Genomic DNA, 23,977 nt, shown 5'->3' on the forward strand with positions numbered 1-23,977 from the left:
CCTTTAAGGTGCTTGAAGAAATGCCCAACTGAAATCAAATTTGATTGGTGATTCAACTGATTTTGGGATGTTACTCATTACCTCTATTGGTTCAATAATTATTTTTTTGAAAAATAATTACTTAGTTTTCTGTGTGATTTTGGTTCTCACATTTAAGAATTCCAATTTTAATGGCGTTACTGAACAACTTGTTGCCTTGCTGGTTTGGTATCTTTTGCAACCAAAGAAGTTAAATTCTTTGTTTGTAGTCGCAACATTTTCTTGGGGTTACTTTTCTATCAGAGAGTCAAAACTCATTCTTTTGAAAGTCAGATTTGTTCTTTCTTTGCATGTTGAGATGAAATGAACAATTGGAAAACAAAGTAGTTATATACTCACTTCCCTGAATTCACTCCCATGATCTTACTGTTTGCATGAACTTATAAGAAATTGGGCTATTCCCCATATACCCAATTAGTTTTATAGTGGAATCTCAACTTCTTCACAAGTTCTGCAGCTGGAAACGCAAAATATGATATCAAGTTTCCATAGCCACATGTTCTTGGTTTTTTATTGCTACACAAAAATCATGAAGTATTGCTGCTTGTTTTGTGGACACGAGAAATATTAGATGTTAATAGGTTATGTGGGCAATGCATTAGCTATAAAGCATTTTGGATTTTTTTTTTTTTTTTTTTTGGCTGCAGTATTTTGGAGATTATGATGTTGTTTAAGAATCACTATTTAGTCAGTTGAATTTTTGCAAATGTAACAAAGCTTAATTTTTCATAAGAAAGAAATATCATAATGGGGAAAACTGTTACCCAATGGAAAATCAATTACCCAACTAGTTCAGCTGTGGGGAATTATCATTCTGAGGATTTTAAGATTTCGGGTTTGGAGAAAACAAATGAGTTCGGTTATGGGTATGACACATCCAAACTAATCTGCCCCATTGCCATCGACCGTACCTATAATTATGGTTTAGTATTACGAGTTAAGCTTGGAATTGAGGTAGGGATCATTTCACTTGCCACATTGGCTTTACATATAAATACTACCAAAAAAAAAAAAAAAGGAGGGGGGAAATGCCTGAGAGCAGTTCCACCGTGGTGTATTACCCGATGGACTGAGGATGGAACAAGGCCAAATAGGCCGGGGGTTAAGGTCCAACGTATGCAGCAAGAGGGATAGGCTAGGCCCAAGCGATAGGCCTGGCAGGGATTGCTAGCCCAATAGCCCGAAGGCGACCTAATGCAAGCGTCAGGCGCGTACACTTCAAACGCGTGTGGGCGCGCATCTTCCGACACAAAATCAAGGATGGGGTCCGCGGCGTTTTTTCTACGATGTTACCGTTGGGAGGCCACGTGGCTTCCCCATGTCCGTTGGATTTCAACGGCAATATTTTATGGACCGTTGGATTTCCAACGGAAAATAAAATTTAAAAGCCTCATTTAATTTTAGTCATTGGATTTGAGATCAACGGTCCACGTTATTAGGCATTGTTAAAAATAAAAATAAAAACAGTTTAAAATTCTAAAATGTTACCGTTGTGCCACGTGACACAATCTAGAGTGTTGGAATTCAATTTTTTTTTAAATCCAACAGCAGAGATTAATTAGGTGAATAAAAATTTTTAAAAACTTTTAAAAATTAATAAGAATCCGAAAAAAAAAATGATTTTACTTTTCTATAAATGTCTTCTCATTATCATCTACCTTACATTTCATATTTTCTCATCTACTTTCAACCACATTGCTATTTTTCTCTCAAAGTTTCAATTCGATTTTTTTCCAACAACATGACATAAACACACCAAATAAAAACAAACACACTAAATGAACTTAAGTATCTTGAGCTTGTTTCAATTCCCACTGGTGCTCTATCAAGTTAATTTGCCGGGCATTGTGCATATATGGCATTTGAAGTGCAGTATATCATTGAATGAGCCTTTCATTGTAATGTCTATCCCTTTCTAATGGCTCGTGTTGCACGGGTTCTTCGGTGGTGTCATGAGCACAATATATTTATGTTCTGGAATTGTTCATCGTGTCTGGCTCATATTCATCAATGTCATCATAATCGTACTCGTCTTCCACAATCATGTTGTGAAGAATGATGCACGTCATCATGATGGATCGAAGCGACTCTACATCAAACATTCTGGCAGTACCCCTGAAAATTGTTCATCGAGCTTGGAGGATACCTAAACAACGCTCCACATCCTTCCTATACCCCTCTTGACAGCTTGCAAAGTGTTTTTCCTTTACACTTCACGAACGTGGCACTGTTTTGACAAACGATGACCACCTTGGGTAAATGCCGTCTGCTAGGTAGTATGGCCCGTCATACTTATGTTCGTTGACCCAGTACGTGACATTTGGTGCCTTTCCTTGCAAGACATCGTTGAACATTGGGGATGGGGCAAGGACATTAAGGTCATTTTGAGCTCCCGGAACCCCGAAAAAATGTGTGCCAAATCCATGTATCAAAAGATGTGACTGCCTCCAAAATGATATTTTTTGCTCATTTTCTATCCCCATAAGCACATTGCCATGCACTTGGACAGTTTTTCCAATCCAGTGCATACAGTTGATGCTTCCAATCATCCCAGGAAAACCTCGCATGTCGCCCTTCTTCAGAAGCCTTTGCAAGTCTATGTCAGTAGGTTTCCGGAGGTACTCTACGATGTAGATAGATTCGATTGCTCGGCAAAACCTCATTAGGGACTCAAGAATGGTTGATTTCCCCATCCTCGCTATCTCATCCACTTGGTCTGCAGATGCTCCATATGCAAGCATCCGTAAGGCAGCAGTAATTTTTTGCTCAGGAAGGAGACCCATAGTACCAAAAACATCCTTCTTTTGCACAAAGTAAGAATCATGGTTGCAAACAGCAATCATGATTTTGTTGAACAAATGTCATTCCATTCTAAAACGACATCTAAAGTACGCATCAGGGAATACACTATTACGGACAAAATAATCGTCCAAGAGTTCCATACCTCATCGTTGCCTGCTTCTATCAAGGTTTCCAGAACGGCTGGGCCTACAGATCTGACCCACAGCTTCGATGACTCGATAGGAATGTGAGGTTCTGCCCATTCTTGCTTCGTCATCTTTCCTTTTACGCTCATCTTTTAGGCCACCTGGAGATTGAACATTCCTTCTGATTGGTTAAACAATTCTTCCTCTTGCTGATCGATTTCCCACATCATACTTGAAGAAGAAGACATTGTAAGAAGGAAGTAGAAACTATGAATAATGATAGAGATCTTCAGAAAATTGGTGTGAGATTTCTGAGGATGGATGGTGTATTATATGGAGGATTCAGAAAGGATTAGGTTGTAGATAATGTTACGTGGCATGCCGTCATTCTTTAAAAATCTGATCGAAATCTGTCCTTAAAGATTGTAAACAGATTGTGACATGTGGCGCGACGTGATTGGTTAAAAATCTTATCAAAAATCTATCCTCAACGATTCTGAAAAGATACCAACACGTGGCACAACGACATTGGATAAAAATCTTATTGAAATCCATCACCAATCATTGTCTTTTCGGATAATGACACGTGGCGCAACGAGAACGATTAAAAATCTTATCCGAAATTACAAATTAAATTATTTTGTATTATTTTATAAATAAATAAAATACTATTATTTTATTGCCTATTGCCAGGGCTATTCAAGTGTAAGGGTGGAGATGCAAAAGACAATTACTGTTCATTAAGGGCAATTACTGTTCATTAAGGGCAGTTACTGTTCACTGGATGGATTAAATAATGAATAGCCTGGGGGAACCTTTCCCATGCTGGAACTGCTCTGAGGGGGAGCAATGTCGTACACGCTCAGCCTATCACTGCATATTTTTCTATGCAGGTTATCCGAGGAGATGGTGCAAGAGATAACATGGTAATAGAGAGTAAATTATATTTGTATTTTGAGTAACTATGGTTTTGTAGTTGACTCACATGTTAAATAAAATCGAATTTTGGTGTTTAAAAATAAATTATATTTCGGCCTTCCATAGTATTTCTCCTTCCCACAATGTTTTAAAAGAAATTATATTTTAACTCTGTTTCAATTTACTTACGCTTGAATATTGGTATTTTTTACCGATCCTCGAGTTTTGGACGTGACATTGCATCTGGTTTCAGCCACACAACGTCTCGCTCTTTATGGGCTGAATACACTTGGTATGCACAAAGACTAATTTTGGCCCATTATATTTGACTCTCTATATGTAGAGACCCACATTGGGCTTGTTTTTCTAGATGTGAGAGGAGGGAAGAGAGGGGAGAAAAAAAAGGAAAGGGAGAGAATTCTCATTCGTATATAATAGAGTAGTACTACACCTATATTTATTATTTACTTGTCCTATCATTTGTATTATTCTTTTAAGAAAAGCAAAATCTGTCAGCTCATGTAAGGACAAATAATGATACAACTTATCGGTAAAAATATCATTTTTGCATATAATGCGAATAACAAACCACAAGCGACCTCTAGGTGGCTATACTCTATACTCCATAGGGCACGGATCATGCAGTTGTAGGAGGTGACTAGGCAGAAAAATCGAAAAGTAAGAATCCATGATATTATTCCCAAAGTAACCCTGAAACTGTCCCACATCACAATTTGAGTGCGGAGGCATTTTGCTCAGTTCGATGGAGATTGTTACACGAACCGAAAGATACGAGGGAGAACCGGTGGGAAGAGAGTGATGTATCATATAGTATGGTGATTGGCCACGCATCTGACGGAGTGATGTATCATATAGTATGGTTATCCCAACAGGTGATGATAATGACAAATGAATAGTTCAACATGTATTAATGTAATTATTCACATGTGCATCCCTCAATCAAAAGATTTTTTTATTGAGATTTTTCAATAGATGTGTTATCCACCTATTCCATTTTATTTCTTACATATTCTTTGATAATTTCATTCCGTTGATCTTCTTTAATTCATCTGATCCGAAAGTCGAAATTTAAAAAAATATGTGAAAAGCAAAATAAGATGTGTGTATATCACACCTCTTTTTCAAGGGGTCAAGGACCAACACGACTTTGCAAAGGGTCAAGAACCTACACAACACAACACAATTACTTAGGTGCCTTTGGTTTTTAGGAAACTCGCTTTAGGAGATCATTTACTTCCTCATGGTATAAAACATTAATTACTTATTTTGTGACCAAGCTATAATCATTGACAATTGAAAATGTCCATATAACCCCAAAAGCTGATATATTTCCATTTTACTTTCTCCTCATTACCATTTACCACACATGGAAATTATTTCACATCAATTCATTTCCGTACATCTATTCATTTTCATGTACTAAATGTAGCCTAATTAGTAAAAAAGAAAAAAAGATTTTAACACACTATTTTTCTTCGCTTTCACGTATGATGCAAATTTTTTACCCTTAAATCCAATAAACTAAAGAAGATGTTGGAAATAGAGAAAAAGAATGTGTAGAACTCTTTTCGCTCATCCCAAAATAATTGAACAAGGAAAAAAAAATAAGACTCTGTCACAATTCACAAGATAATTATAAAGGGGTTTTTTAGCTAAAATGGTCTCTAAAGTTTGCATAACACACCACTTTGGTCCCTGAGATTCATCCCAAAATAATTGAACAAGGAAAAAAAAATAAGACTCTGTCACAATTCACAGGATAATTATAAAGGGGTTTTTTAGCTAAAATGGTCTCTAAAGTTTGCATAACACACCACTTTGGTCCCTGAGATTGAAAATCAATAGAAATGGTCACTGAAATTGTCCACTATCCATTATTGTGGTCATTCTGTTAAGTGTCCTAAAGCTCTTGGCCGGAAGTTTAAGCAATTTTCAAAACTTTGTAACTCAATCATTTCTTAATCAAATTCTACCCATAATATATCAAAATAAAGATAGGAAAGTGTAGAAAAAGATTATACCTATTTGGAAGCCCAATGGCTACCCGAGATGGCTGGAAAATAGCCTGAAAGGTGACTGGTCCGCTGGAAAACTGAAAAACTCGCTGGAAATTGGGTAAATTTTAAACGTTCATAACTTCTTCAATACTGAACGAAATTAAGTGATTCAAAAATAAAAACCATACTTCTCGACGAGGCAAAAAGAATGGTACCTTTCTTGATGGCTAACTCGTCCTATTTTGGTCGTAAAACAACTCGAAAGTGGTTGTCTTGGTCTTGAGTTAGCTACTTTTGAGCCATTTTCCGGCCAAACCACGACTAGTTAGTCATCAAGAAAGGTACCATTCTCTTTGTCTCATCGAGAAGTATGATTTTGTTTTTGAATCACTCGATTTCGTTGAGTATTGAAGAAGTTATGAACGTTTAAAATTTACCCAGTTTCCAACAAGTTTTCCAGTTTCCAGCGGACTAGTCACCTTTCAGGCTATTTCTCAGCCATCTCTGGCAACCATTGGGCTTCCAAATAAGTATAATCTTATTCTACACTTTCCTATCTTCAATTTGAAATATTATGGATCGAATTTAGTTAAAAAACGATTGAATTATGAAGCTTTGAAAATTACCCAAACTTCTGGCCAAGAGCTCCGAGACACTTAACGGAGTTTTTAACGGAAGGACCAAATGGATGGTAGACAATCTCAGGGACCATTTCTATTGATTTTCAATCTCAGGAACCAAAAGATGTGTTATGCAAATCTCAAGAACTATTTTGGCTAAAAAACCTTGTACAAATAGGAAAATGTTGAAAAGTCTCAAACTTCTGTTGGCAATGAATGCCCACAAAGCTAGTCATCTGCATGGGCAAAGTTTTCAATGCCCATGCTGAATGAAAGTGTCAGAGGTACATTTTAATTTTCAAGATGCATTAACTGCATCAGTTCGAATTACTCTATAAATAGAGCACTCCGCATGTAACAGAAATGAGATGAAGAAGAAATACAAGAGAGAAATATCAATAACATCATATATTCCTCTGCCTTTTATTATCTGTCTGTGCTATAGTTTTTGTGTGGCATTTTACATCTACCTTGCACCTACCACTTAAAAGGTTATCTCTCAAACTTTAACCCTTTTATAACACGTTATCAGCACGAGTCTCTAAATATATTTATTCTCTCATCTCTCTTCGCCGAACGAACGAAAGAAAGAAAAAAAAAATGTTTCCTTTAAGGTTTTTACTGTTCATCTTCTTCCTCTGCCTCAACTGCGCCGTGTACCCTCGCGACGAGTTGTTTGCTCCATGCCTGCTCATAGTTCTCCAACTAACGGTTACATACATCTTTGATTACTTGTTTGGTGTAGAGATTGATTACTAACCTAGTATTTATTTGTGTTAATTCTACTGCAATCCAAGATGGTGCGGTACAATCGCCCATCTTGAACTGCAAATTTAATCTTACTGCGATCCAAGACGGTGCGGTATCATCGCCTATCTTGGACTGCAGATTTAATTTTACTGCAAGTTTTAGGTGGAGCGGTATAATCGCACACCCTACCCTGCATATTCGAATTTATCTGCTGTTTAATTTCATTGCAATTTTATGTGGTGCGGTATAATCGCCTACGCTGCTCTGCATATTTAATTTTCCTGTTACTTGAGTGGTGCGGAATAATCGCCCATTCTATATTACATTATTTCAATGAGAATGGTGCGGTACGATCGCCCTCCTCATTCACCCTGAAAATCTCGAGCCAGAAGTTTCGAGTGCTTATCATTTTGGCCTGAAGATCAAAATGAAAAATTTGTAAGAACCAGAAGTTCTAACATCATATTCCTCCAGGAATACATATTATTGCAAGTTCTTACACATCTCATTTTCTTTCAGAAAAGAAAATGGCGAACTTGGCGAAGCTTGAATTTGCTGCCCTGGATATTACCGGGAAGAATTATCTGACCTGGGTACTGGATACCAAGATCCATCTGGAAGCAGGGAATCTTGGAGATACCATCAGGGAAGAGAGCAACTCATCCTCTCAAGATCGGGCAAAGGCCATGATTTTCATTCGCCGCCATCTTGATGAGGCGCTAAAGAGCGAGTACTTAACGGTTGAAGATCCGTTAGCTCTCTGGAATGCCTTGAGAAGCAGATACAATCACCAGACAACGGTGATTCTTCCAAGGGCCCGTTATGAGTGGACTCATCTAAGGATTCAAGACTTCAAGTCAGTGGCAGAATACAATTCTGCATTGTTCAGAATTACCTCTCAGATGAAGCTCTGTGGGGATATTATTACTGAGGAGCATATGCTGGAAAAGACTCTCAGCACATTTCATGCCTCCAACGTGCTCCTGCAGCAGCAGTATAGAGCGCGAGGCTACACTGAGTACAACCAGCTGATATCTGTGCTCTTAGTAGCTGAACAGAATGATGAGCTCCTGATGAAAAACCATCATTCCCGACCTACTGGATCTGCACCATTCCCAGAAGTGAATGCTGCTTCCCTCGGAGTGAACACCACATCCTCTGGTGGTGATAATCATAAACGAGGACGTGGTCACAAGCGAGGTCGATGGAATAGGAAAGGCAAGAACCATGGAGTTCAGTTTCATAACCAGGTTCCCAGGAATAATTCAGGCCTGAGCTTCAAAAATGTGAATCGCCACAAAGGCAAAGCTCATATGAACAATGCTCCTAGAAACTCTGAAGGAGCCTGCCATAGGTGTGGTGGCAATGGGCATTGGGCGCGTACTTGTCGTACCCCAAAACATCTAGTGGATCTGTATCAAGCCTCCCTCAAGGAGAAGGGTGTCGAGACTAACTTTCTCGACGAGGCTAGACCAATGGATATACCTGATCCAGTGTTTGACTTATCAGGGCAGTTGAACACAACTCATCTAGATGTTTCAGACTATATTGTAGAAAGGGGAAATGAAGTATATCGGTCCGATTGAATCATTAATGTACTTTTATTATGAACTTGTAGTATTCTCAGATTCAATAAAAGTGGCATGTAAATTTTCTTGTTATAACTTGCTTTTAATTCTGATTCTCTTACTCAGAGAGCATGGATAAAAACTGTGGTTATTCCCAGAACATGAGAAATGGTGGAGATATTTGTCTTGCAGACAGTGCAACCACACATACAATACTTCGTGATCGAAAGTATTTCTCAAGCTTAATACCTACAAGAGTAGGGGTAACAACAATATCAGGACCTTCAGATGTAATTCAAGGTTCAGGGCAAGCCCAGATTATGTTACCAAATGGAACAATATTGTCCATACATAATGCATTGTATGCTACTCGATCTACTCGAAATTTGTTGAGTTTCAAAGACATACGTCTAAATGGATACCACATTGAAACAAAAAGTGCAGAAAATGTGGAGTATCTATGCATTACCTCCAATGATACCCAGAAGCGTATATTGGAGAAGTTGCGTGGTATGTCGAGTGGATTATATTATACATACATAAGGACAATTGAATCACATACTGTCATGAACCAGAAGTTCATTGATTCAAAGGTTTACATGCTTTGGCATGACCGTCTGGGTCATCCAGGATCTACCATGATGCGTAGGATCATTACCAACTCTAATGGACATCCATTAGTGAGCAGACACATTGCTGCCTCAAATGATAACCCTTGCAAAGCTTGTTCTCAAGGGAAGTTGGTAATTAGACCATCACAACTAAAGGATGATGCTGAATCCCCATCATTTCTGCAAAGAATTCAAGGGGATATTTGTGGGCCTATTCAACCATCATGTGGACCATTTCGATATTTTATGGTTTTGGTTGATGCATCTACCCGATGGTCACATGTTTGTCTCTTGTCTACTCGGAATGTAGCCTTTGCGAGACTACTTGCTCAAATAATTAAGTTACGAGCACAGTTCCCAGATTATCCCATTAAGTCAATCCGACTTGATAATGCTGGTGAATTTACGTCTCAAACCTTTTATGATTATTGCATGACATTGGGCATTGATGTTGAACACCCTGTTCCTCATGTCCATACTCAAAATGGTTTAGCAGAAGCATTGATTAAGCGGCTTCAGTTAATAGCTCGCACTCTGCTCATGAAAACCAAATTGCCAGTCTCTGCATGGGGACATGCCATCCTACATGCTGCATCATTGGTTCGATTGAGACCTATAGCCAACCATCAATACTCTTCAGTACAACTCGTGTTTGGACATCAGCCAAACATTTCCCATTTACGAGTTTTTGGTTGTGCTGTTTATGTGCCTATTGCACCGCTGCAACGCACTAAAATGGGACCTCAGCGTAGACTGGGAATTTACGTGGGTTTTGATTCACCATCTATCATTAGATATTTGGAACCCTTGACAGGTGATATGTTTACAGCTCGTTTTGCTGATTGTCACTTTGATGAGACAATTTTCCCGTTGTTAGGGGGAGAAAAGACCGTTCCAGAAGAACGGAAAGAGCTGACATGGGTTGTTCCCACCTTGTCTCATTTTGATCCTCGCAACATTCAATGTGAAAATGAAGTGAGAAGGATCGTTCATCTTCAAAGCATTGCCAATCAAATGCCAGATGCATTTAATGATGCTATGAAAGTGACAAAATCAAATATACCAGCTGCAAATGCACCTGCAAGAATTGATGTCCCTGTTGGACAAAATAAAGTGACAGCAAATGATTCATCTGGTGCACGCCTGAAGCGTGGTAGACCTCCAGGTTCAAAAGATTCAGCTCCTCGAAAGAGAAAGTCGAGGGCACAACTGAATACGAATGAAATCATTCAGGAAGAGAAAATGAATGATACATCCACAATTCATAATTCTGGACTTCCAGAAAAAGAAAATGTCCTTGATGAGACATCTGTCCCTGAAAAGACAGAAGTACATGAAAGCAAAGAAATCTCCATAAATTATGCATGTACAAATGAATTGTGGGATCGGAATGAAATAATCATTGATGATATGTTTGCATTTGCAGTAGCCACTGAAATCATCTTAAGTGATGATATTGAGCCCCGCTCTGTTGATGAATGCAAACAGAGACAGGATTGGCCTAAGTGGAAAGATGCAATCCAGGCAGAATTAAATTCCTTGGAAAAGCGGAATGTTTTTGGACCAGTAGTCCAAACCCCGCCTAGTGTAAACCCCGTGGGTTACAAATGGGTATTCACAAGGAAACGCAATGAGAAAAACGAGATCGCAAGATACAAAGCACGACTCGTTGCACAAGGTTTTTCTCAAAGACCTGGAATTGATTATGAGGAGACATACTCTCCTGTAATGGACGCAATTACGTTCCGTTACTTAATAAGTTTAGTGGTTTCAGAAAGACTTAACATGCGACTTATGGATGTCATCACTGCGTATCTATATGGAGAATTAGATACTGACATCTATATGAAAGTCCCAGAAGGACTTAAGTTGCCTGAAACAAGTAATAAACCACGAGGTATGCTCTCGATCAAATTAAGGCGATCATTGTATGGTCTGAAGCAATCTGGACGAATGTGGTATAATCGTCTCAGTGAGTATTTGATCAAAGAAGGGTATATCAACAATGTTATTTGCCCTTGTGTGTTCATTAAGAAATCCAATTCTGGATTCGCTATAGTGGCAGTATATGTTGATGATATGAATCTAGTTGGGACTCCTGAAGAGCTCAATAAAACTGCTGAATATCTGAAAAGCGAATTTGAAATGAAAGACCTTGGAAAAACAAAATATTGTCTCGGCCTGCAGATCGAGCATTGTGCTAGTGGAATTTTGGTTCACCAATCAGCTTACATTGAAAAAATCTTGAAGCGATTTGGTATGGACAAGGCTTATCCACTAAGCACGCCAATGGTTGTTCGTTCTTTGGACATTAAGAAAGATCCATTTCGTCCAAAAGAAGATGATGAGCTGGTCCTTGGTCCAGAAGTACCATATTTGAGTGCAGTAGGTGCTTTGTTGTATTTAGCACAATGTACTAGACCAGATATAGCTTTTTCAGTTAATTTGTTAGCAAGGTATAGCTCTGCTCCAACAATTCGTCATTGGAAGGGTATCAAAGATGTATTGCGATACCTTCGTGGGACAACAGACATGGGTCTCTTCTACTCAAAGAACTCCACAGATGACCAGGTCCTTGTTGGATATGCAGATGCTGGCTTTCTCTCTGATCCGCATAAAGCCCGCTCACAAACTGGATATGTGTTTAAGAATGGAGATACAGCAATCTCATGGCGCTCAACCAAGCAAACATTAGTTGCTACATCTTCAAATCATTCAGAAATACTTGCTTTACATGAAGCAAGTCGTGAATGTTCTTGGTTAAGATCAATGATCCATCATATCCGGAATTCATGTGGTCTAACTTCGAAGACAGACAATCCAATTGTCATCCATGAAGATAATGCAGCCTGTGTTACCCAAATGAAGGAAGGATTCATCAAGGGCGATAAGACTAAACACATATCTCCAAAGTTTTTCAGTGCTCATGAGCTTCAGAAGGCTAAAGTTATTGAAGTCAGACAAATCCGTTCAAATGAAAATCTGGCAGACTTGTTCACCAAATCTCTACCAAAGTGCACATTTCAGAAGTTAGTGCAAGGCATCGGATTACGTCGACTTACCAAACAGCTAAATTTGGAAAATGCGGAATCAGGGGGAGAAACATATCAGGGGGAGTATCCATGATACATGCTTGTTGTACTCTTTTTCCTTCGATTAGGATTTTTCCCACTGGGTTTTTCCTATCAAGGTTTTAACGAGGCAACATAAGCATACTTGACACTATATCAACAATCCAGGAAAAGTTGTACTCTTTTTCCTTCGCTATGGTTTTTTTTTCCCACTGGGTTTTTCCAAGCAAGGTTTTAACGAGGCAACTCATGTTGATATGTGGGCATCCAAGGGGGAGTGTTGAAAAGTCTCAAACTTCTGTTGGCAATGAATGCCCACAAAGCTAGTCATCTGCATGGGCAAAGTTTTCAATGCCCATGCTGAATGAAAGTGTCAGAGGTACATTTTAATTTTCAAGATGCATTAACTGCATCAGTTCGAATTGCTCTATAAATAGAGCACTCCGCATGTAACAGAAATGAGATGAAGAAGAAATACAAGAGAGAAATATCAATAACATCATATATTCCTCTGCCTTTTATTATCTGTCTGTGCTATAGTTTTTGTGTGGCATTTTACATCTACCTTGCACCTACCACTTAAAAGGTTATCTCTCAAACTTTAACCCTTTTATAACAGAAAAGAGATAGAGTTACAATTTTACGTACATTGTAGAATATTAATATTTTTCTAAAGTGAATTTAATTTCTAAAGAATCCCATGAACCCTCTAAAGCAAATTTACAAAATCACATGTCACGAACTAAAAGAAGAAAACTCAGAGTGTACAAATTAAAATCAAACCCATCTCTTTTAATTTCGACATGAAAATTTCCAATTAATTAATTTAACTTTGAATTATATCTAGGGGTTGAAGAAGTTGTCACCACAGTGGCATTTCCAACCCAGAGGCTTGTAATTGGAGTACTTGTTGGTACCTGGATGAGATGGGTCAAAGAACATCATGGACATGGTTCGGGTCATGCCCGGTTCGATCTGCCGGTCGTGGCTGGGCATGGTGGGCACTTGAACCGCCATGCATGGGTGGCACTCGTTGCACTTGTTGTGGCAGCTTGGTGGTTTGGATCCTAGCCTGGTTTTCTCCTCAAATAACATTCCCTGCACAATAATTTGCACAACATTAATTAAATAGTTATTAATTAAGTATGACTTTATTTTGTTTCAATTCAAAATAATATCAAAATAAAAGGTTGTTTGATAATTATTTCGTTTTCAATTTTTTCTTTCGTAACTGAAATGAAAACTAAAAATTTTGTCGGTTTTCAAACAAATGAAAAGTGAAACAATATTCAAACGGGCCAAAGTTAACTGGAGGGTAAATATTTATGCTTACCCGAAGAGAAGGCAGATGAGTAGTAAAACAAGAGGCGGCTGGAATTGAAGAGATAAGAAAATGCAGAAGCATGATGGCTCTGGGGACTTTGAAAAGAAGATAAAGGGAGTAATTATTCATGGTAGTTAAAATATTTTATGCATATCATGTCACCATGAAGTCGTCACCCAGATTAGAACCCTAGCTTCCAGGAATACAATATAATGTTGAATTCCCACTAGCTAATTTCTGAGAAATTAACTTCCAACACAACAAGCAAATGAGAGAGAGAGAGAGAGGGAGAGAGGGAGGTTTTGGGTTAAATTTGTGATGGGGGTGGATAAAAGGAATGAGCAGGAGGTGAATAAATGGGGGGTGGTGGCGGTGGTGGTGGAGGTCAGTTATGGGGGGTTCTGACCACAACGTGAGAGAGAGAGAGAGAGAGAGAGAGAGAGAGAGAGAGAGAGAGAGAGAGAGAAAGGCGCAGAGGGGAGGCAGAGTAGTGAAAGGAACAATACGAAAAGGAAAACAAATTTGGGAGAATCAACATTAGAATCAAGGACCCTTTATTTACTGTGGTATCAGGTCTAACTGGTTTTATTCGCAGCTGGGAAGTGAGTAGGAGTGACTTGCAGTAAATACAAACTAGGGTTGTGGGTTAAAAACAAAAAGAAAGGAGGCAGTAGTTATACCAGTTACATTGAACATTTAATGAGGTTTGACTGCTGTTAAAACTCAGCTGGGTGAGGTTCATAAGAGGAACTCCACCGTTACTTGTTGTCTTGAAGATAGACAACTCACTTCACTCTCTTCCCTCCTTAAAACACTCTAGTCACTCAGGCAATTGATCCAAGGCGAGTCCTATAGAGAAGTCAAACAATAATCATCTAATCCAGTGCCCTGCTTATGTGACGTAAAGTTGACATCATCATGACATCATCCACAATTTAAAATATTAAAAATTATAGAAATTATAAATAAAATGAAATAAAAAAATAATAAATAATAAAAAAATAACAAATTTGATTAAAAATAGGGTTCTTTAGATATAGACCCTTAGAACATTTATTTTATGGACAAAAACTCACCTAGTTATAAACTTCCAAATAAAACCCAAATTTGAAAATGATTGCTAAGTAGAAAAGTAATTGACCTATTATTACAAGATAATTACAATTTGTACCACAATATTCAAAATAAATCAATAAATTTAATTACTCACCTTAATTACAATGAATAAATAGTTATTACACATATTATTACCCTTAATATATATATATATATGTGGATACAAATTTCCACCTTCTTCTTGGACAAAATTGCACCTACGAAACAATTAACACCTTAGGTCAAGTGACACATCTCGACCGAGCTCAGGACATGCTGGCCGTCACGTGGAAGTGACGTAACCATGTGCACAGTGCGGAAGCTAATAAATAATAATAAAAGTACGAATAAATAAATACCAGCTATACACAAAGTAAGAACATACATGTGCAAGCGAAAGTGTGAAAACAAAGTTCAGAGCACGAAGACCTAATGCAATCCAGGAGAAACAACACTACATAAACACACCCAAAGGTGGTCCTACACTGGTGATATTCTGTCAGATATGCCAGGAAAATCCTCTGGGGAGCCACCGCAAGTGCTAACCAACTAAAACCTGGAGGGGCGCAAAACAAAAAGTGTGAGTGGGCAAAAACAAAGCTTTTCAAAAACCATTTCAAAAACAAAGTTCTAACCCCTCGCCGTAAAACCTGTATACTTCCCAGAAAATAGAATATACACATATATATAAATCATGCTCGGAAATATGCCATGCCAAATGCCTCGATATAAAATGCAAGTACTCAGGTAATGCCAAACAATGCCATGTAATCTGTCAGCCGAAGTCACCTAACGTGACCTGTACGGCTGAATCTAGAGCTCAAATCTCCAACTCACTAACTATACCTGCACACGAGTCGGAACCACCTAAAGTGGTCTGTACGACAGGACTGGGTGTATAATAAGTACTCTCAAGTGCTATGATCATGTGAAGGCTGGGCGAATAATCGCGGGTCACCTACGAGTCGGAACCACCTAAAGTGGTCTGTACGACAGGACTGTGCACCTAACTTGGATCCAAGATGAGTGTGTGGTGCGGGAGGTGAACATCACGTGAAGGACTGTGCCCAACTCTTGGCGGGAGCACTAACACCTGGGGTGCAAGTTATAAGCTCTCTAAGCATCTCAAATCACTACTGAACATAAACATAAACCATAACTCACCTGGTACTTACATGTGCGTTTGTAGCACCAACATATATATCTATACCTATGCAACTAATAATGCATAATTAAATGGCAAACACAATGCATGGCATAAAAGCGTATAAATGTTTCATGTCACTTTCTAGGAAAAACATAAGTATATAGGTATATACGGAAAACCAAAAGCCCACTCACTGATATGTAAAAGGGTGGCAACCCCCTTGCCTCGAGTGACCGCGCTTGTCCTTGGGATAGGTCTTACCTTTATGCGAAACAACTATAAATACGTTAATTTTAAAACACATAACCAACCATACGAAATAACTTCTCATACAAAGCTCAAATGGGGTGTATGAATACACCAACATGATCTACTCAACCTCAGGAACATCCCCATATTTTTAGAAAAATTTTCCGACGCCGCACGCGCCCCCACGCGCAGGCACGTGCCTAGCACACTAATGGCGTCAGTTAACGCCGTCAGGAATATTCCGTTAAATCTGATGGAATCCGTTAACGCCGTTAGAAATATTCCGTCCAAACTGACGGAATATTCCATTGTCTTCTTCGGCCAAACTCCGGTGCCGGAAAACCGAGAAATTTTTAAAACCTTGTATCTTCTTCGTTTTTCAACCAAATTTCACAAAATTGGTACCAAAATGAAGCTTACAACAAGAGGAACAAATCCATACCACTTTCAAGTACTAAAACCCACGGAATTTTGCCGGGAAAACACCACCAACTCCGGCCAACCTTGTAACTCACGATCCCGACATCCAAAACCTTCAAACGAACCACCCCGAGCTTCCTAAGGACCTCACCAAGCTTCCTACAAGCTTGAAATTCCCAAAAACACAAGAATTAACGTGTGCATGAACAGTGACCAAAATCGGGGATCCCGAGTTCGACGTGAAAACAAAGGTATCCTTACCTGAAATGGGTATGGTTGAACTCTTAAGGACCTCACGAGCACGAATATGTAGTTTGTTTCCTCGATCTGCGAAGGTTTCAATGGTTTTGGTTGTCGTCCGTACAAAAGGATAGGAAAGGGAGAGTAAGAGAGAGGGTGAATGTGGGGGTGTGTGTGTGGTCCAAACTCCACCAACCAAGCCCAAAAATGACCACACAACGAAACAAACATACCAGGGGCAAAAACATCATTTCACCCCTATGGTACGAAAAGTCCGAGATGGGCTGTCACAACCTACCCACCTTAATAAAATTTCATCCCGAAATTCAAAACAACCACTCACAGCAACCACTAACGATCAAAGAACAACTGAGGATACAAATCTCTCATCTGATCTTCAGTTTCCCAAGTAGCCTCCTCCACGAAATGATTCCTCCACAAAACTTTCACCACATTCACTGTCTTGTTCCTTAGAACCTTTTCTTTCCAATCTAGAATCGTCACTGGTTCCTCATCATAAGTCAGATCCAGATTAATTTCCAAGGGTTGAGGAGGGATCACATGAGACGGATCTGCAACATAATGTCGAATCATGGACATGTGAAAAACATTATGTACTTTAGCCAGCTCAGTAGGCAACTTCAGCCTGTAAGCTACCTCACCAACTCGCTCGGTGATCATGTACGGTCCAATATACCTGGGGCTCAGCTTACCTTTCTTTCCAAACCGTACAACACCTCTCCATGATGAAAGCTTCAGAAATACCCAATCGCCAACCTCATACACTCTGTTAGTAGCATGCCGATCTGCTAAACTTTTTTGCCGATCATGGGCCGCCTTCAAGTTAGACTTGATTACCTGAACATTTTGAGTAGTCTCCTCAACAATATCTGGGTCCACCAAAACTCTTTCTCCGACCTCTGACCAACACAAGGGTGTGCGACAAGATCTACCATATAACGCCTCAAATGGTGCTATGCCGATACTCGAATGAAAGCTGTTGTTGTAGGCAATTTCCATTAAATCCAACCGCTTTTGCCAAGCATCACCAAACTGTAACACCGAAGATCACAACATATCCTCCAACGTCTGAATGGTTCTCTCTGACTGTTTGTCCGTCTGAGGATGATATGCCGTACTATAAAGTAGTCTCGTACCCAACGCTTCTTGAAACGCTAACCAAAATTTAGATGTAAATCTTGGATCACGATCCGAGACAATACTCACAGGGACACCATGGTACTTCACGATCTTCGAGATGAACAACTCAGCTAATCGACCCAAAGAATACTTCTCCCTCACTGGAATGAAATGTGCTGACTTAGTAAGCCGATCAACAATCACCCAAATGCCTTCAAAACCATTATGTGTACGCGGAAGCTTGTACACAAAATCCATAGTAATGTTTTCCCATTTCCACTCTGGAACGGGAAGCGGCTGCAACAACCCAAACGACTTTTTCCTTTCCGCTTTAACTTGCTGGCAAATAGCACACCTACTCACATACTCAGCTATCTCCCTCTTCATACCCGACCAATAATAAAATGGTCGAATGGTATGATACATTTTAGTACCTCCTGGATGCATAGCATAAGCCGAGATATGTGCTTTATCGAGAATTGCTTTCTTTAAATCCAAATTATTAGGCACAAACATCCTATCCTCCTGCATCAACATGCCATCCGAATCACGAACTCTGAGGTCTCTCCTCCTCCCATGATCTCGAGCTTGGATTAATTCTTGAGTTTCCTCATCAGCTACCTGAGCTTCAAGCACCCGATCAACTAAAATTGGCCTAACTTGAAAATTAGCAAGTAAAGCCACCTCTCGATCTTCTGCCTCCAAACTCACTCCCGTAGATCTTAAATCTGCCAGAAAAGGAATGCGACTAGCATACAACGCATTGATACGGCCCTGAGACTTCCTGCTAAGTGCATCAGCCACTACATTTGCATAACCAGGGTGATAATCAATCGTGCAGTCATAATCACTAAGCAGCTCCATCCACCTCCGCTGACGAAAATTAGGATCCCTCTGCGTAAAAAGATACTGAAGACTCTTATGATCTGTAAAGATCTTACATTTCTCTCCATAAAGGTAATGTCTCCACAACTTCAACGCAAAAATAATGGCTGCTAACTCCAAATTATGTGTAGGGTAATTCAACTCATGAGGTTTCAATTGTCGTGAAGCGTAAGCAATTACCCTGCCATGCTGCATCAACACACATCCCAGACTATTCAAAAAAGCATCACTATAGACCTCGAAATCACCACTATCGTTCGAGAGCGCCAAAACAGGTGCATGAGTGAGACGATACTTCAACTGCTGGAAACTCTGCTTACACTTATCATCCCACTCAAATTTAACGTTTTTCCTCATTAACCTCGTCAGTGGTAAAGCAATCACAGAAAAATCTTTAACAAACCGTCGATAATACCCTGCTAAACCAAGGAAACTCCTCACCTCAGTGACGGTTTGCAGTTGCTCCCATTTCTCCACAGCTACCACCTTTTGAGGATCCACCAAAATACCCTGAACTGAAATGACGTGCCCCAAAAATGCAACTTGGTCTAACCAAAACTGGCACTTGCTAAACTTAGCATACAATTGGTGTTCCCTCAACCTTTTCAACACCAAAGTAAGATGTCGAACATGCTCCGCTTTAGATTTAGAGTACACCAGAATGTCGTCAATGAAAACAATAACAAACCTATCCAAATATGGCTGGAATACTCGGTTCATCAAATCCATAAAAGCAGCTAGTGCATTCGTCAAACCAAATGGCATAACCAGAAACTCGTAATGACCATAACGAGTCCTGAAAGTCGTCTTAGGAACATCATCCCTACTAATCTTCAGCTGATACTATCTAGACCTCAAGTCAATCTTGGAGAATACACAAGCACCTCTAAGCTGATCAAATAAATCATCAATACGCGGCAACGGATAACGGTTCTTAATCGTTACCTGATTCAATTGCCGGTAATCAATACATAGCCTCAAAGTTTCGTCTTTCTTCCTCATAAACAACACTGGAGCTCCCCAAGGTGAAGTACTAGGCTGAATAAAACCCTTATCCACTAATTCCTACAACTGAACTTTCAATTCCCTCAACTCAGTAGGAGCCATACAATAAGGAGTCAGGGAAATAGGATTAGTACCTGGAAGCAAATCAATGGTGAACTCTATGTCTCGATCTGGCGGCAAACCAAGTAAATCCTCAGGGAAAACATCAGGAAAATGTTTGACTACTCTTACATCCTCCACACTACTAGGAACAACATCATCCAACACCACATGAGCCAAGTACCCCTGGCAACCTTTAGATAACAACTTTTTCGCTCGTATAGCAGAAATAACACCATGTCTCACCCCACTCTGCTCGCCCACAAAAGTAACCACAGGTAATCCAGGACAATGGAAAGTAACTATTTTCCCATAACAATCAATATTGGCACGATTGAAATGCAACCAATTCGTGCCCAGAATCACATCAAAGTCAATAATATCCAACGGGATAAGATCAGCTGGCATAATAACATCCTCCACCCTCACTGGACATCCTGGGTACACACAATTTACAATACATCTCTCCCCTCTAGGCATAGCAAACTCTAAATCATACCCTAGAGGTGTAGGGTAAGATTGCGTCACTTGAGCAAATGTATGAGAAATCACAGAATGTGTAGCACCATAGTCAATTAATACTCTAGCAAAATAACCAAGGATATTTAACATACGCATGATTAAGTCTGGATTGTTTCGAGCGTCCTGCAGAGAAATGTTATGAATACGCCCCTGGGTCTGCTACCGTCCACCACGACCTCTACTCATTTGGCCACCACGACTCTGTGTACCACGCCCTTGACTGGGCTGACCAGACTGCCTCGAAGACCCTGCACTACTCGTAGCAATCTCCCCCTGCTGAGACTGCCCTCCCTGAAACCACTCAGACCCACCTGCTGGAATTGGAGGATACAGCATATAGCCACCAGAATACTGGGGATAACCACCCTAAGCATATGGATCCTGGGGATATTGATACTGTCCCGGGGCATAAGGAACAGCATCGCCCTGAGAGTAATAGGCACCACCTCGACCCGTCTGCCCATAACTACCAGGACCAGGAACCTGTTGGATCGGTGCAGGTGATGGCAAAAAAGTCTGTTGGGGCCTCTGCTGACTCTGGGGACAATTTGCAGCCCGATGTCCCATCTACCCACAAGTAAAGCAACCACCACTGCCTCGCCTACACTCACCAAAATGTCGATTATTACACCTGAGGCAAACTGGGGCCTTACCTCTACCAGCATCACCCTGTCTCTGACCTCTAACACCACCAGCAAACCTACCACCATGACCCTGACCAGTGGCACTAAAACCACCGCTAGAAGAGTTAGAACTAGTGCCACCCCTCTTAAAGTTCTAGGTCCTACGAGGTCCGAGCAATGCCTGACCCTTGCCCTTATTATCTTTCCTCTGGTTACCGTCTTTCTCTTCCTCCTCACTCTCGCTAGGCATGTTCTCTGAATCCTCAATTCTTAACAGAATCTCATAAAACTCCTGGTAGGTGTCACAAGGGGTAGTGGTTGCCATCGAACGCCACTTCTTCTTAGTGCCCAACCGGAAATGACGAAGCATCTCCGCTGGATTGCCAGCAACATTCGGATGATAGCGAGACAGGTCAGTAAACCTCTGATAGTAATCGTTTGCTGTCAACTTCCCCTGTCTCAACTCAGTGAATTCCTGCTTTTTGCGGTCAATATACTCAGGAGGCACAAACCTTCTCTTGAACAACTCTCTGAATACATCTCATTTAGTCCTCTCCGCTGGAGATAAACGACGAACCTCCTGCTCTCACCAGCATGCAAAATCTTTACCCAAAAACCACAATGTCATCTCAACCCACTTCTCAACAGGGAGATTCCCTGATTATGCAGAACACGAAAGGTCTTCTCAATATGTTCTAGCCACCGTTCTGCACCCTCAAAGCCCTCGTGGCCCTCGAATTTATCCAACTTCAGATTGTACATAGTCTCCAGAAGAGTCCTCTGGGGAGGGCGGAGCACCGACTGAATAGCTGTAGTGATAACTTCCCCCAGCTGAGCTACATCGGGGAAACTAGGCCCAGCCGAGCGACGTGGTTCCCGACGAGGCGGCATAATTCTGACAAAAGACACCAAAACCATTAGAATACTCACAAAAGTACAGGACTGCCAAATCTAGGTTCTGATACCAAACTGACACATCCCGACCAAGATCAGGGCATGCTGGTCGTCACGTTGGTCGTCACGTGGAAGTGACGTAACCATATGCACAATGCGGAAGCTAATAAATAATAATAAAAGTACGAATAAATAAAAACCAGCTATACACAAAGTAAAAACATACATGTGCAAGCAAAAGTGTGAAAACAAAGTTCACAGCATGAAGACCTAATGCAGTCTGGGAGAAACAACACTACATAAACACATCCAAAGGTAGTCCTACACTGGTGATAATCTGTCAGATATGCCAGGAAAATCCTCTGGGGAGCCACCGCAAGTGTTAGCCAACTAGAACCTGGAGGGGCGCAAAACAGAAAGCGTGAGTGGGCAAAAACAAAGCTTTTCAAAAACCATTTCAAAAACAAAGTTCTAACCCCTCGCCGAAAATATGCCATGCCAAATGCCTCGATATAAAATGCAAGTACTCAGGTAATGCCAAACAATGCCATGTAATCTGTCAGCCGGAGTCACCTAACGTGACCTGTACGGCTGAATCTAGAGCTCAAATCTCCAACTCACTAACTATACCTGCACACGAGTCAGAACCACCTAAAGTGGTCTGTACGACAAGACTGGGTGTATAATAAGTACGCTCAAGTGCTACGATCACGTGAAGGCTGGGCGAATAATCGCGGGTCACCTACGAGTCGGAACCACCTAAAGTGGTATGTACGACAGGACTGTGCACCTAACTTGGATCTAAGATGAGCGTGTGGTGCGGGAGGTGAACATCACGTGAAGGACTATGCCCAACTCTGGGCGGGAGCACTAATACCGGGGGTGCAGGTTATGAGCTCTCTAAGCATCTCAAATCACTACTGAACATAAATATAAACCATAACTCACCTGGTACTTACCTGTGCGTCCGCAGCACCAACATATATATCTATACCTATGCAACTAATAATGCATAATTAAATGGCAAACACAATGCATGGCATAAAAGCGTATAAACGTTTCATGTCACTTTCTGGGAAAAACATAAGTATATAGGTATATACGGAAAACCAAAAGCCCACTCACTGATATGTAGAAGGGTCGTAACCCCCTTGCCTCGAGTGAGTGCACTCGTCCTCGGGATAGGTCTCACCTATATGCGAAACAACTATAAATACATTAATTTTAAAGTACATAACCAACCATACGAGATAACTTCTCATACAAAGCTTAAATGGGGTGTATGAATACACCAACATGATCTACTCAACCTCAGGAACATCCCCATATTTTTAGAAAAATTTTCCGACGTCGCACGCACCCCCACGTGCAGGCCAAGGCACGGCCACACGCGCCGCCCACGCGCAGGCACGTGCCTGGCACACTGACGGCGTCAGTTAACGCCGTCAGGAATATTCCGTTAACTCTGACGGAATCCGTTAACGCCGTTAGGAATATTCCATCCAAACTGACAGAATATTCCGTCTTCTTCTCCGGCCAAACTCCGGCATCGTCGCCGATGCCGGAAAATCGGAAAATTTTTAAAACCTTGTACCTTCTTTGTTTTTCAACCAAATTTCACAAAATTGGTACAAAAATGAAGCTTACAACAAGAGAAACAAATCCATACCACTTTCAAGTACTAAAACCCACAGAATCTCGCCGCGAAAACACCACCAACTCCAGCCAAACTTGTAACTCACGATCCCGACGTCCAAAACCTTCAAACGAACCACCCCGAGCCTCCTAAGAACCTCACCAAGCTTCCTACAA

The 23,977-nt window shown here is 40.5% G+C and overlaps 1 protein-coding gene across 1 annotated transcript; it reads right to left on the minus strand.

Moving 5' to 3' along the window:
• Positions 1-4,486: 4,486 nt before the first annotated feature.
• On the minus strand, positions 4,487-14,662 carry LOC103960050 (EPIDERMAL PATTERNING FACTOR-like protein 1). The gene is made up of 3 exons (XM_048571271.1): positions 13,856-14,662; positions 13,440-13,620; positions 4,487-4,736 (listed from the first exon to the last, which is right to left on the minus strand). The coding sequence occupies exons 1-3, from the start codon at positions 13,973-13,975 to the stop codon at positions 4,612-4,614; spliced, it is 426 nt and encodes a 141-aa protein (XP_048427228.1). The 5' UTR covers positions 13,976-14,662; the 3' UTR covers positions 4,487-4,611.
• Positions 14,663-23,977: the final 9,315 nt, after the last annotated feature.

The sequence above is a fragment of a genome, unplaced genomic scaffold (genome assembly GCF_019419815.1).
Source record: "Pyrus x bretschneideri cultivar Hongxiangsu unplaced genomic scaffold, Pyrus_bretschneideri_v1 Contig104, whole genome shotgun sequence".
Classification (NCBI taxonomy): domain Eukaryota; kingdom Viridiplantae; phylum Streptophyta; class Magnoliopsida; order Rosales; family Rosaceae; genus Pyrus; species Pyrus x bretschneideri.